General features: G+C 42.0%; 1 protein-coding gene and 1 long non-coding RNA gene across 2 annotated transcripts in view; one reads left to right on the forward strand and one right to left on the reverse strand.

Annotated features, from left to right (window-relative positions):
* The window catches only part of LOC115370640 (uncharacterized), a 111,013-nt gene that overhangs the window by 69,351 nt on the left and 25,737 nt on the right, over positions 1–15,925 (reverse strand). The gene's annotated exons all lie outside the window — the stretch shown is intronic.
* On the forward strand, positions 773–13,791 carry fzd4 (frizzled class receptor 4). Its single transcript, XM_030067746.1, has 6 exons — positions 773–1,447; positions 5,109–5,246; positions 5,619–6,008; positions 7,639–7,784; positions 8,571–8,818; positions 9,243–13,791. The coding sequence occupies exons 1-6, from the start codon at positions 1,157–1,159 to the stop codon at positions 9,659–9,661; spliced, it is 1,632 nt and encodes a 543-aa protein (XP_029923606.1). The 5' UTR covers positions 773–1,156; the 3' UTR covers positions 9,662–13,791.

Raw genomic sequence — 15,925 nt, forward strand, 5'->3', positions numbered from 1 at the left:
CCCTCCAGATATTTGCAGCATATTGAAGTACTCTCTCACCCTGGTCCACTTACAACACAGAAAAGCCAAAGCAAGACTCTTCACTGTTAGTTTCATGGTTTAAAGAGGACTCTTATCCCGGGGTGCCACCAGCAAACAAAACCTGTCCAGTATGTGCATTCATTGCAATGCAAAACAGACTTCCAATGCTTCAGCATCACTTAAAGCCCTACTTTCAATTACAATGTCATGAGCACTTAAAGCTGAAGGGCCTTTAGCAAAGGCGAGTGGAACCTGTGGTGACGTTCCAGACAGCCTTTAAAGACCATTAGAGACTTAAAAATAAAATAAAACACACACACACACACACACACACACACACAAACACACTCACATGTAGACGCACATGCATGCACACATACATGCACACACTGAAAAGATTTGCTTTTCAGATGCTTATTTTCTAAAAATACAGCCAATAAAAATATATGCAAGCCACATCAGCCGGTATAAATACAGGTTCTGGAGATTGTCAAAATTAGCCAGGGAATGCTCACTGATTTTCTTCGCAGGAGGAGAGGAGAGGAGAGTAGAGGAGGAGAAGGGAAGAGGCAGGCTCTTCTATTTATCTCTTGGATCCCGCCTCCTGGTCAGGGGTTGGTCAGGGAACTGTACTCCAGCCTATGGATTGGTCGGTTTTCCACTGGACAGGCAGCACAGGCTTTCTTCATCGACATAATAAAGTTTAGTCCTGGACGCTTGCATGCAGGCAGTAGGCGCAAAACTCGACCGCAGCTCCCATCACTCCTCTGCGCGTCTCCACACGGAGCTCACAACGGGGAATAACGCAAGAACAGCAACGGGATGTCCCACTATGCTGTATGTCTTCAACTGCAGAACCGCACATCTTCTTGATTGAAAAGAGGCTTTTTTTAATAACTTTGAGATGATTCTTTTTTGTACTCATTTGGATTCTTTAATGATTTGAATGGCACCGAGTGGGATATAACCTAAAGCATAACTCTGCGGCGGACTAAACTCTGGACTAAACACGCGTTATTGCTTTCAGGACGATCTCTGCTTAGCAGTTTTACTACCAGACAGTTATTAACGCGACTTTTTTTGTGGTGGAATAACTTTCCCAACCTCTCCAGCTGAGGGGCTCACCCGGACAGGGATGTGCGGGGCTCGGGGTGTCGCGGTGACCATGTCCGGCAGGACCAGGGTGATCTGGGCTGCCCTGCTCCTATTGTCCGGGCTGGTCGGCCAGCTCGGCGCGGTGCAGGCGTTCGGCGATGAGGTGGAGGAGATGACCTGCGACCCTATCCGGATCTCCATGTGCCAGGGTCTCGGTTACAACGTCACCAAGATGCCCAATCTGGTCGGCAACGTGCTGCAGTCGGACGCGGAGCTGCAGCTGACCACGTTCACACCTCTCATACAGTACGGCTGCTCCAGTCAACTGAAGGTAGGATCACGGAGCACTCGAATTTATTATACTGAAGGCAAGGCTTTATTTTACCATCCAGAAAATCATACTACAGATGTTTTGCTTTCAGTTTTTGTACTGTACTGGTATCAAAGACCCTAGACCCGGTGCGAGATGGGCTTGTTGCAGCCTATCTTCAATACACTGCAAGCATATTAAAAGTAGTGCTTTATTTTACCATATGAAGTAAATTATACTGTTACTGCTTTGCTTTTAATTCTGCACCCCATCTCCCATCAACACGCGCATCAACACACACACACGCGCACGCTCACAGCGATTTAGGGACAGTGATCCCACACTCAAGGAGGCATAGGCGAGTCGAGCCGCTAGCTTTATTTGTGTGACTCTCTCTCTCTCCCTCTGTGTGTGTGTGTGTGTGTGTGTGTGTGTGTGTGTGTGTGTGTGTGTGTGTGTGTGTGTGTGTGTGTGTGTGTGTGTGTGGTGCGTGCGTGCGTGCGGTCCCGGAACGCATGACAGGGCAGCTACTAGTTTTAGATTTAGCTCACTATGGGGCAAACACTGCTGCTGCCAGAGATGATGAAGAGGCCGTAGATTCATCCCCACACATTTAACATGAATGGAGAGATCACTTCCTGTTATGCCATGGTGTAATGCAAATTTTAATGAGTGCTCTCTCTGTCCGTTGACATTCTGTGTTCATGAGCAACAGCGGTCTTTAGTGCTATATACTGTTGTCTACTAGTTAACAATGGTGCCCTCAGTGTCCTTAAACAAATGCTGCTTGTTTGCCTCAAAATAGATGGCTCCTGTCTCCCCCTTTCCTCTGAGATTCTATTTTAGTAGACAATTTAAATGACTGTGGACATGTTGGAGGTCAGTTAATTGTAAATATCTTGTCAATGCCTCTGTCACTGAATGGAGTTTTTCAAATGCTGGAGAAGCACTGACAACTTATTATTCAAGCATATATTTGCACGCACACACGTGCCTGGATATGCACACATACACATGCCCGAATATTTTTTATTTTATTAGGAAAGTGTATAGACTTAATTTTGTAATGCTGCCACTGCTCTGGTGTGTGGTTATTTTTATTAGTGCGTTACAGTAAGTCATTAGTGTACAATGAATAATGCTGTGCTGCATACACATACTCAGTTAATGCACTCTTTTGAGTGACAGTAGTGTGTGTGTGCGTTCGTAAGAAAGTGAAAAAGGAAAAAGATAGAACAAGGAGCGACCCAATCTTTCCTGCACCAGCAGCTCAAAAAACGTCCCTTGGATTAACTCACCTCTCACATTTTCTCTCTGTCTCCCTCTCTCTCTCTCTGTCTCTCTCTCTCACTCACTCACTCACACACACACACACACACACACACACACACAAAGAAAAGAGAAATCATATCCCCTAACATTTGCTCTAATGGGAGGCTTCCTGACTGGTAACCAGAGCAGCTTTTAGCAGTGAAGTGAGAGACAGCACTTAGGTTACCAACGGTCGGGGAAAACACCCAGAATGTGTTACACTACTGTCACTGGCAGGATATGCACAATTCACTGTAGAAAACATCACAAACTGTACTGCATGTAATATAACAATCTCTCTCTCTATCTACCAGTCAGACACACAAACTGCACACTCACAAGACAACTTGTTTAAAGATGCCAAACAACCACTTTGGCTAATTTCAGTTAAACTGAATGGCAATTTCCAAGGAAATTACTGAGGACAACTGCAGTTCTTTGGAATTCAGTGCTGGAATAAAGATTCTTTTTACCAGCTAGGAACTTAATACTGATTCCAAATCAGCTACTACCCGTCCGGCAACAGAGATAAAGCCCCACTACATCCCAGATACCGATCAGAGAACAGTATGACAAATTGTTGGAGTTTAAGGAAAACCTTTCTGGCATCATATAGCTGATTTTGACATTGTATACTTTGTCAGGTAACTCCCCTCATAGGAATCCTCACAGGAGGCTAAAGTTCCCTGTATGTACAGTAGCTACAATAGAGGGAGGGTGGGCTAAAGTTGTTTTTTCCGCTGGTGTCATTGTTTTAACAAGGTTCAGGCTCATATTTCGCTTCATGGTCATCTGCTGATATGGAATCCTTATTGCCCTATAGATGCGCCAGCAGCAAAACAGCAGCTCACTGACGTTTCTCAGACTTGTGACTGCATTCATCCTGAATGTCACAAGTGTTCAGGGTGCTTATCAACTCGTGTATCTTTAGTTTGCAAGACTTGTGACTATATTCATCCTGAATCATATTTTTACAGTCCAGACTGATACACCCCTTCTTTTTGCTCTGCAAATGTGTGCTCACAACAACTCAGAGTTACCTTGTATTTATTTCCCAACCTCGACACCCTTGAATTCATGTTTCACTTGGGCTGAGTTCAAGGACTGTTTTTAAACTAGGGTTTTCTTTATCACTGGGTGAAAGCTGCAACTCCAAAACATCATGTTCTTACTTTGGCCCAATAAATACTATTCGATTTTCACTCACCATTACTCTGCTGTCATGTTTTTGTTTTCAAAGTAACACCTTCTCTCAAACTGCTGGAGTACATTTTTTTTTCATTCAGCTTAATGTAGCCTTGTGAAACCAAGTTTCTGCCGCTGCGCATACTCATAACACATGTCTTGGACTTTCTTTTCACAAACAGCTCAAACAAATTTTACTATAGCGGTAGGGAACACCTTTCATATACAGCCTACTTTAGTAACAGAGGTTGGATGTCATACTACTCACGTAGCAAGGGAAACAGTCTCAAAGAGTCAAATATGACTTTGACATATTCAGGATCTTTATAACTTAAAAAACCATTGCCATGGGACAGGGAAAACTGAGCTCTGGATTAAAGAAGATTATGCAGCATTACGTGGCACATGCCCTCAGTGTTGTAAAGTCTGCAGCTTGTTTTTAAAGTCGAAGGCCTGTATGTCTAACCTTGGAGCAGACTAGTACTGGCTGTGGTGTCGCGACTCTGGTTCTTGTGTTTCTTAATAGAAGAGAAAATATAGACCCTCCACTAGACCAGATGATGCAACGTATTGAAAGTAAGCCCACTGACAGCAGTTGTGTAGTCAGAGGAAAATACATGGTGAATCCACATGTGGTTGCACAGAGTATATTGATCAATCAGCCTTAATCCTGTTGAATTAAATTAGAAGATGGAGCGTGTACCCATGTCCCTACAGCACCATATCAATATGGCATGATGCAACATTTAGCTCTACTGTTCACTTCTTTTACAATCCTTGTATCAGAGACAATGGAATAAATAAAAAGGTCTTATTAGTAAAATAAAGATAAGAAAACCATCCAGGTACTATAGAGATGTATAATGTATGCCTCCTTTTTAGATTGGCAGTAGTTCAATGCATTGCCTGTAATGCCTTGCAATCCTGCATCTGCTTCATTCTCCTCATTTCAACCCATATGCTGGAAAATGTTCTCAACTCAAGTGACTAAACCAAACCATGAATCTAACAGAAATGCAATATACTTGCAATATCTTTTCAGTCAGGCTTATGACCTTTGCTGCACATCATTCCCTTTCTCTCTTCAAATTTCACTGTACACAATCAAATGAAGTAGAACAATTTTGTTAATATATAGATAATATATCAGCAACATGCAATGTAATCTCCCTCTTTTTCTCTCCAGTTCTTCCTGTGCTCAGTCTATGTGCCAATGTGCACAGACAAGGTGCCAATCCCCATTGGTCCATGTGGTAGCATGTGTCTGTCTGTCAAGAGAAAATGCCTCCCCGTACTTAACGAGTTTGGCTTCATATGGCCTGAGGTGAGTCAACTGAATTTGACGTGAAGAAAACATCATGCAGACATTAATAGATGTACATTAGATAGATTGTATCAGGATCAGGAACAAATTTAATGTGGATAATGTAGAAGCATTTTAGGAACGAAAGCACTATAGTGAAATAATGTTGGTCTTATGTCTGTGAAGATTCTCAGTCATCCAGGTCATGATATGCAAGTAGGGTTAGAGTAAAGTCGACTGGACTTGATAGTAGATTTCAGAAGACGTTTTGCTTCTCCTCCAAGAAGCTTCTTGTTGGTCTTAATTGCAGAATTATCTCAAAATGTTACTTGTTTAGCACAGCATTGAAAAACAGTCAACTGTAATCCTGTTCCCGTCATGTCTCCTCTCCAGGTGCTCAACTGCAGCCTCTTCCCACCACAGAACGACCACAACCACATGTGTATGGAGGGTCCAGGGGATGAGGACCCACCCTACCCCCCTGTCCGCCCTCTGGCACCCCAGGAGGAGGAGTGCCAGGCCCTGGGATCTGCACCCGACCAGTACGCCTGGGTGAGACGAAGCCAGAGCTGTGCTCTGCAGTGCGGCTACGATAGTGGGCTTTACCGGCGAGGGGCCAAGGTCTTCACGGACGCCTGGATGGCCGTGTGGGCCGTGTTGTGCTTTCTCTCGACCACTCTGACCGTCCTGACCTTTCTGTTAGATTCACAGCGTTTCTCCTATCCTGAAAGGCCAATCATCTTCCTCTCCATGTGCTGTAATCTATACAGCGTTGCCTACCTGGTGAGTGTCAGATTTAGTAATGTGTAGTTTTGCTTAGTTGAGCATGTGTCTAACGGAATCAATTAAAAAAACCCATGGCAAAACAGGCAGCCCAGTTATTTATCCTGAATTTATGCACTGATTTTCTGTGATTTTTCATATAGTAAGTACTCCAGCATCACCATCTGTAATCAAACATCTCACATTCTTATACAATCGGGTACTGAGAATAATGGACAAAAAGCCTGTCTGGTGACATCAGTGGCACATACTGAAAATATAAAATCTAGTTAGCTTTGAGCACTTTACGTATTTTTTGCTTTCTCAAATTAATCTTCAAATGTCTCAACAGTCTAGTGCCCGAGCCTCTTTCCAGATATATCTAAAGACAAGACAGTAACAAAATACCTATAGAAGTATGGTGAATGGCAACTGCAAAATACCACATCATAGATCTAAATTTGGACAGTTTTTTTTCCAGAAAGGTCTGTTAACTCTGGAATACATTACAAACTGAAATCAAAGTCAAATGCTGGCTAAAAGTAAACCAGAGCTTTGCCCATTTCTGCTGATTGTACTCCACATTTTACTCTACTACAGTTTTTTTTCCAAACTGTACGTCACAATCAGTATATATTGTTATGTTTATTTATTGCTCACCCATCTGTAGTGTGCTGTGGCTTTATGATATTGAAAGCTGCATGTTTTTAATTACACTGTACATGTAAAAGCCCAGCTAGAGACAAGGGTTGAAAATTAGCAATAGCTATAAACTCGCTGTGCAGTACATCAGTTTCATGCTCTGTATTGGAGCTGCGTTAAATTGCATCCTCCCTACCAAATAAAATTCAAATAAATAATCAAAAACTCATATACACATGATGATGGAATAATTTAAATCACCAGAAACAACCTAGAGGAAAATAGTTGAAATCTATGAAATGATGTGACTTTTTTTACATTTTAATGTATGTACATTCATTGATTATTGAGCCTTCATGGTATCCTAGCAGCTTGAGAGCTGAACTTGTGACTTGTGAGCTGAAATCCTTTGATTGGCTGAGGAAGCCTGTGCAAGGGAAGTGACTTAGATCCTTATAAATCCACAGCATTTATCCCGCTCTCTCTATGTTGTAATCTGTACAGCGTGGCCCAGATTATTAGTTATGTCAGTGACTTATAGTTGTATATAGGAGTGTTTAGTTTTCCTGAACTTATAGGTATGTGGATTCAGCATTAGAGTATGAAAACATTGTCATCTGCCTTGATCCTTAAATGAAAATTTCAGTCCAGGGCTGGCAAGTTTGATTCAACGATCCAAAGAAAGCTTGCATATTTGTCAGAATAGTGAATCAGCTGTTGAATCATAGTGAGAGATTCGTTCAGCTCAGTCTACTTCAATTCATTATTATTCATTACTACATTTTGATGTTTTAATGACCCACTGCTTATTCTAATAGCCAGACATAACCAAAACACTTTCTCAGTTTGACTGTAGTGGCAATGGCAGCTAATTCTCCTCTGTGTTCTCCTTTTCTGTGTTGCTCTGTCTCACGCATCATTGCTCCACAACCCTTCTTCCTCTCCTTCAATTTTCTCCACCTCCTCTATGCTCCCCTGTTCTCCCACCGCTTCCTCTCCCTCTCTGCAGGTGCGGCTGACTCTGGGGAGAGAGCGTGTTTCCTGTGACCTGGAAGAAGCCGCAGTACCAGTTCTTGTACAAGAAGGGTTAAAGAGTACCGGCTGTGCCATAGTCTTCCTTCTGCTCTACTTCTTCGGAATGGCCTCCTCACTGTGGTTGGTACAAACACACACCAGCACATACACAGGCCCTATTTTCCCTATCAGTGCCTCATCTCATTGTCCTAGTTTTACCACGATTGTCACCTGTTATGAATGGGCCATAGTGGAACAATTGGAACATGAGCCTTACAACCTGTTTTCTTCGGAGTCTGCCCATCCTGTCTCATGTCCCTTTTAATAGATGGATTCATTGACCCATACAGATGAAAACACAGCAACATCCCAGTTTTCTGCACTGTTGTTGACCCCCAAAAGGAACTGCTATACTTTTGCAGCTTATATTCTTCCCTTTCACTTCCCCTTTTATTTGTCACTGTATCACTGTATCCTTCACTCTGTCCTTCTGCAAATAGCAATTCAAACCTCAAGCACTTCCTAATCTGTATAAATATGACCTCACTCAAGCAACTCATGTGTCTAGTATCACCATGAATCAAGTAAAACAATAGATGCCATTTGTCCACCTGATTTGTTGTATGAAGGAGGTAATAAACAACTCCAAGTGGCCAGAAGCATTTGATTTTAAATGTTAGACAAATTCATGCCAGCATAGTAAAAAAAAAAAAAAAAAAAAAAAAAAAAAACTTACGTAAAACATTTGAAGTATGTTTAATAATTCTATTATCAAGCTGATATTTAATATATCAGTGAGAATGTCATGTTCTGCAGTACATGAAGACGAATGGTGGCTTTTAACCATGAGCCCATGCAGCTTCAGCACTGTCAACTCATGACAGTGAAATCCAAAAAAAATGTAATCATGCTGTGTCTTTCATCCAGGTGGGTAATCCTCACACTGACCTGGTTCTTGGCTGCTGGTTTGAAGTGGGGCCATGAGGCTATTGAAATGCACAGCTCCTATTTCCATATAGCAGCATGGGCCATCCCGGCTGTTAAAACCATCGTCATCCTCATCATGAGACTGGTAGACGCAGATGACTTGACCGGGCTCTGTTACGTTGGCAACCAGCAGCAGGAGGCACTTACAGGCTTCGTTGTGGCACCTCTTGCAACATACCTACTTATAGGTAATTACTGCCACAGTGCATGAATTCATTTGTACAGAATTTGATCATATCCATACATAAATTTTGTGTTTACGACTACAATCCCTGTACTTATAAGCCCCAGAGTGGAGCTTTAATTAAGCTGTTCAGAATCAACAAATTCCTAATCAGGGGTGCACAAAATCGATAAATCAGTGTATTTTGATACAACAAATACTCAATGTAAATTTATTAGAATAAACTAAATATTAATCAAAATTAATCAAAATTAAAATGTAAAACCTTTATGTGGGTGATATTTTGGAGCCACCTGCTTCAGTCCCTCAGAATATTTGATCTTCAATGTTCAGGGAAGTGTCAAATTATATGGCACCATTATATATGCTATAATGTCATCATTACATGACAGTCATTACATTATATTGTATGCTGTTCTACATCCCAGGCACTCTGTTCATCTGTGCTGGCCTGGTGGCTCTCTTCAAGATCCGCTCCAATCTGCAGAAGGACGGCGCTAAGACAGACAAGCTCGAGCGTCTGATGGTGAAGATTGGGGTGTTCTCTGTCCTCTACACTGTCCCAGCATCCACTGTCATCGGGTGCTACCTTTATCAGCTCTCCAACTGGGGGGACTTCAGGGCCAGTGCCTGGGACTCATACGTGGCATCAGAGATGCTTAGAATCTTCATGTCTTTGCTGGTGGGCATCACCTCCGGCATGTGGATCTGGTCAGCAAAGACTCTCCACACCTGGCAGCGCTGCTCCGCCCGCCTTCTCAGGGATGGCAGGGCAAACCGAGGGGCCAAGAGGGCGCCGGGTGAGGGCTGGATCAAACCGGGGAAAGGCAATGAGACAGTGGTGTGACATGGAGAGAGAGGGAGAGGAGAGGAGAGAATGGACAGGACAGAAAAAGAGAGGTGGAAAAAGACAAAGTGCCCCACTTCCACCCAACTCCTACCAGCTTCTCTGCCAGAAACTCACATTGCCAGGAGGTATGAAGAAGACAGAGAATGGTGAGGAGAAGAGACAGCAAGATGGGCGCCAGGACATAGGAACATAGGAGTTTCTCATGGAAGCCATTGGCTGCAATGCCATTAAAACATCTCGGAGAGAGTCCCTTAGCATGTCTCTATCTGCCTCTATAGCCCTATTTACACACGGATCCCGCAATACTGCCGTAATGAAGACCTGTCTTTAGACCGGCTTTGTTTTTGTTTGTTTGTTTTTTGTTGTTTTTTTTTTAAACACTAAACAAAGCCGGCATAATGCTTCCCTAGTGTGTAATTTTACATGGCATACTGGTGTTCCGGAAGCAGAGACGTGACATGTAACACCACAGCGTTGGCGTCACCAATTTTTTTTTTCCTAGGAGAGAGACAAATTTATACATTTTGTGTGGTCAGTTTGTCTTACTGGTTAAGGTTAGGGTTAGGCACAAGTTAGTTATGGCTAACATCAGGGAACGGCTACAGAGAATGAATGTAAGTCAATTAAAAATCCTGTCACCCTCCTAGGGAAAAAAACATGTCAGTGTAGTCCTGTCCTGCTGGCTCTCCCATTTACACATACGTCAACTCAGCTCTGTGACTACCTCGACTGCCGGTTTAACGCCGGAACAGCAATGGCCCCCCATTCCGTGTTCGTACATTTTACACAGAACAGTGAGGCGGAATAATGGTGCAACATTCTCGCCTTGAACAGCCTGTGTAAAATGGTATTATATCTTCAACACGGACTGATACAGGGGTGAAGAAGGCAGAAAAAGGGACACACAGACACATAGATAAGTAGCAACAGTAGCCTCTCTACCTCTGTAAGACTTACAATGCCCCGACAGTTCGAGAAAGACAGAGAGACATGCAGGGGAACTGAGGAACAGGCAGAAAGGATAGATATGCAGGATAGACCATTAACACCAGTAACACAAGCTGTCTTCCTCCACGTCTACCTCTCTGTCTCTCTTCTCTCCACCCCGCAAGACTCTATAAGCCCAGGCCTGTTGGATACACAAACCCACATGCCGCTGTCTCATCTTAAGAGATGAGATGTTTTAAGTTTTGAATTTTATTACACTGGAGAGTCCTGGTGCAGATGACAAATAGATGTAGGCTGAGAGTTCCCAATGGCATCTGATCTCTAATATTATACTTATATGGGTCTTATATGGGCCTGCGTCATCAAATAATCCCCCTGTTGGTCAATGTTATCCTCCAGGAACATGGAATGCAAAACCAAATGTAATGAAATGTGAAAAGTGTGCGCAAAAAGTTGAAACCACAGCCTAAGATGCATCTGAGATGGCTTTATACATTTTTGTGGATTATGCTGAAATACACCTATTATAGAGCAGTTGGTTTTATTGCTCAGAAAGTATTGGGAAACCGGCTATAAGCTGTTGTAATACACTCTTTCTAGATACAGCAGGCAAAGTGCCTCACCAGGGACACTAATGCTGGGACTAATAACAAAGGATTGGACACTTACGTGCACAGTGCCTTTGACAAGGAGTTTGGTCAGCTTTCCATATGGGGTCCATAATGCTGACTCTTCAGTGAAGCAAATGGTATTGGTTGCAAAATCTAGCAATACACTTCCCACCCACACCCAGCATTCTCAAAGTGAGCTGATGTAGAAGCAACAGACTTAGCAATGTCAATGGACCAGGACTGCAGAGCTAATAATGGCTGCCTCTAAAAATGTCAGTGTCCAAACTGAGACTATCTGAGGCCTTGAGTGTGACATGAGTGGATGAAACCTGCAAAGAGAAAAACAGGCTTTCACGTGTGTTTTATGCTTCAAACAGGCAGAAACAGCCACAGTGGTACACTGTTCCTACATCTCATCTGAAGGAAAGGACAGATAGGGAGACATAATGCACAATTTGTTGGATCTCTCTGTTGTACATTTAGGTAAAGCCGAGTCCCAACACAAGTCTGTGTGAGATGTTAAGTCATACAGTCACCAAGAACCCTGCGAGTAGCCCGTTGTGCCTTTAAGCTTCACTCAAATGTTGAAGCAGTGAAGGTATCTGGGAAATGTAAGCCTTTGTTTTTTTTTTTTTTTTTTTTTTTTTTACCTCAGTAATATGTGAGCAGCAGAGCTGACCTCCACTGATGTATGTAGTCCTCCGAAAACCCTGTATGTGCTCTTGAGTTACCACAAAATCCAGGAAATCAAATTAGTCCCTCCGTCCTCTTTTCCAAACATGGGACCAGAGGCGGTTTAGGGAATTAGAAGCTATTAGACAATCAGTTCCCAAAACATGCATTATGCAAAAACCAAGTACTGACACACACACACAGATAAGCACGTGGGTGTACACAAGCAAAAATGCAGGCATACACACATTGATAGAATGAGGGAGGCTGTTTGTCCAGGTGATATTTTACACTGTCAGCTCCCATCTGATCCACCAACTCATCTAGACTGACATGTTGATATAATAACCATATAAGAAACACAAATACACAGCAGGGAATTATGTCTGTCTAAATCTGTTTGCCTGCCTGTCTGTATGCTCTGCTTTCTGTCTTCTTCTCACTTAGTTCTGTCAGTCCGATTGTTTATGTTTGCCTGCATTTCTCAGCCTGTATTGACTTTATTCAGAACAAGAATTGCTTTAATTTGCCACGTACAACTGGTGCACAAGGAATTTGACCTGGTTGTTTGTTTGTTTTTAACAGTACAGGAGTGTTACACAATAGAGGACTGGCACACTGAGTGCAGTGCAAAATGTAACAGGACTTACTACATACTGCAGATGAGTTGCAGTAAAATGAGTAACTACCAATTCACAGATGCAGCTTATTGGGAAGCCTTTATAGAAAATGTTTGTTTTTTTTTAGCCCATCTGCCTCTTTGTCTGCCTTTACTTTCCCACATGTATGTCCAAATTACCCTCCTGTCTGTTTTTATGTCTGACAATCAAAGTTCGGCTTTAATTACAATATTTTATTCATGGTCCACACTTAACATGTCTTACCACTACATTCACCGTTTTCTGCAGCAGCTCCTGCATATATTTGCCAGACAATCTATTTAGCTAAGCTGTTTTCTATTTCAGTAAGTGTTTTGAATGTACAATACTTTGGGTGTGAGTCATATTACCATTTAGTCCTCATCTTGTCTTCTACATTTGAGCAGAACGAACAAGATTTGGCAACTTAATTTTGTACAAGGGCTGGAATCATTTGCGGCTTTTCCCTCCAGTGTGATTTTCTTAACCAGATAGTGCCTCACGTAGCCTGTCACAGGTATTTTTTAGACAAATGTTTAGAATGGCACAGAATACAGTTGGACAGGTGTGTGCTGCATTTCCCCCAAAACATATTAAATGTAACAGCATCCTTGTTGTACTGTAAGTCAGCATAACAAAGATACTTTTGAATATTCTTGGGAAACCCACAACCATGAAACAGTCTTGACCAGTGTTTCTCAAACAGTATGCCTCAGCACACTGATTACATTTCAAAATGCAAACAAATGTTACATTGAATTAAGTTAATGCAGTTTCCCTCTTGGACTGTCTTAATGTTTGGCTGTCTCCTTTTGTATGATCACATTTGGCTTCAGGTGACATTTCTGAGCAATCACTGAATAGTTATAGCCTCAAAATGTGGTAAATGTGTGCCACGGTCTTAAAAAGGTTGAGAACCACTAATGACAAAGATATTTTAATGGCTTTTGAGATGCCCAGATAGGAATCAGTGTTTAGGTCAGTTCACCAACACCGATCTGAATCTTTAGGGTCTAGACTCTCTTCCTACAGTAGGCTATATGACTGTAGCCTAGCCGTTAGCTTGTAGCTCCATGAAGTGTTTTTCTGTTTTGTAAAGCAAACCCAGTGTCTTGATGATGTCATCAATGTATTATAAGAAAATTGCTAATTTATCTTTGTAAAAACATGACAATTTTTTTTAAAAAAACATGTTTGTTATTTAAAAAACACTTTTGTATCAGAAGATGTTGAATTAAAACTTTTTGGTTTTCAACATGTATGTGTGTGTGTGTGTGTGTGTGTGTGTGTCTGTGTGTGTGTGTGTGTGTGTGTGTGTGTATTAAATAAATATAATTACAATCTAATTTACATCTAGGAAAAGTCCTTTCTATGTATGAGATAAAGAGCTGTCTGGGTCTGAGCCAACCGAAGTATCCTCTGAATCCTCTGAGGTGTCCCTCACTAATGGGTTGAGAAGTGCTGCCACCTAATGTCTGATGACATAAATTAAGTTTGAGGATGTTCAGTTACTTAAGATATTTAACAACTGGATGTAACCTGTAATGCAATTAACTAGATGTTTTTAGAAACCTATACAGAGATGGTTATACCTTTTTAATCAGATTTTTTGACTAGGATAACTCTTGCTCCATAATCGCTTTATTTATGACTAATCCACTATGGGAAAACATAATACTGTATAAACATAACTATCAAACAGATTTAATTGGCTATTAACCTACAATGGCCCCGAACACATGCACACACACTTACACACACACGCACAGAAACATTCACATGAACATAACTCCCCCCCCCCACCCACCCACACACACACACACACACACACACACACACACACACACAACAACACACACACACACACTTCGAAATTAGTTGTAATTTAGTTTTACAATTACACTTGGTGTACGTAAGGCTGTAATTTACCAGCAAAAGAGTCAAACTGTATCTTGAGAAACTGATTAACTCTGAGTTATGTGTTGTGTGTATGTGCTTGTGTGTGTATTAGGGGTTGTGTGCATGCGTACATTGTGTGTGTGTGAGAGAGAGTGTGAGAGAGAGAGATAGAGGGAATCAGAGTCCAAATATCTAAGCCTGCGGCTCAGATTGCCTTCCTGTAATTTACTGTGCGCTGAATTGAGTGTTTGTTTAAGAGCTCACTCAAAAGCCTGAGGTAAAGAGAAAGTGACAGCATCTACAACTCTATTGTTTCCAGATGTGGCTATGCATATACACACACACACACACACACACACACACAAGCATGTACACACAAACACACACACATGCATTCTACGTCCATGCACATGCACACATACCGACACAGAGACACAAAGGGGAGGAGTAAATGCTCTCAATTTCATACTCTGAATGGTGGTTAAGGTGCATGCACGCATGAGCCTGTCTGTGTGTGTGTGTGTGTGTGTGTGTGTGTGTGTGTGTGTGTGTGTGTGTGTGTGTGTATGTGTGTATGCGAGAGAGAGAGAGAGTGAGAGAGAGACTGTGTGTCTTGAAACAGAGGCACACAGCTCCACTGTTGGACTCATTATGACTACAACCTCCCAATTAACTTTTCACTGAATACCGCTATGTCATTTTATCTTCCTGCCTCTCCGTCTAGGCGGAGGTTTAATCACCAATTCTGTGGTTATTTAGAGGTAATAACTTTAAAAAACATGTTACACATAATTGTGAGGACATTCTGCAGACTATCAAATTCCCCAAAACCTAACCCTAAACCTCAGCATTATGTTCCCAACCTTAAAACTACAAATCTATCTCCAACTCATCTACTTACAAATGACAACTTTTATATCCCCGGGGATTTCTGTTCCTGTTGTGACATTTGGATATGACCCATACATGAAAACAGAGATTCTACACGCATGTACACTCACTGACTCCTGTTCCACTCTGTCAGAGAGCAGTTTTTTTTTTTTTTTCCCCCAACAAAGTTGAAATGTGGCGGGGCACCATTAAAATTCCTTACGCTGATATTCCCAGGAATGTATAAGCAATTCAGAGCTTGGTTCCCTTGTGCAAATCCATGGGTGTAAATCAAGAGGAAGAAAAAGAGTGGAGCAAGAGAAAGAAAGAAAGAAAGAAGAAAGAAAGAAAGAAAGAAAGAAAGAGAGAGGGAGAGTCTGTCATTCTGCAACACCAGTAGGCTGCAGCTGTTCCCTCTCAGCAATGTTGAAATGGTTTTCCCATACTGCTCAGGGTATTTTCTGTATGGATAGGTTGGAGTTATGGCCACCACTGGGGATACTGGGTGACGTAGTTGTGTTGGCCCATAAGCAAGCTCAGAGCTAGGAGAATTTTAAAATCCTGGTGCATGAGCCAAACAAGCTAACAAGTTGCCATTTGAGGACTCAAAGTCAAAAGCCCAG

Source organism: Myripristis murdjan, chromosome 13, assembly GCF_902150065.1.
Source record: "Myripristis murdjan chromosome 13, fMyrMur1.1, whole genome shotgun sequence".
In the NCBI taxonomy this organism is placed as follows: Eukaryota; Metazoa; Chordata; class Actinopteri; order Holocentriformes; family Holocentridae; genus Myripristis; species Myripristis murdjan.

Excerpts from the sequence above, each read along its gene's own strand:
- fzd4 (XM_030067746.1), top strand. The coding sequence starts at position 1,157 with ATGTGCGGGGCTCGGGGTGTCGCGGTGACCATGTCCGGCAGGACCAGG. Across the intron at positions 6,009-7,638 it reads TATACAGCGTTGCCTACCTG|GTGCGGCTGACTCTGGGGAG; the intron begins GTGAGTGTCAGA and ends CCCTCTCTGCAG. Across the intron at positions 7,785-8,570 it reads GGAATGGCCTCCTCACTGTG|GTGGGTAATCCTCACACTGA; the intron begins GTTGGTACAAAC and ends TCTTTCATCCAG.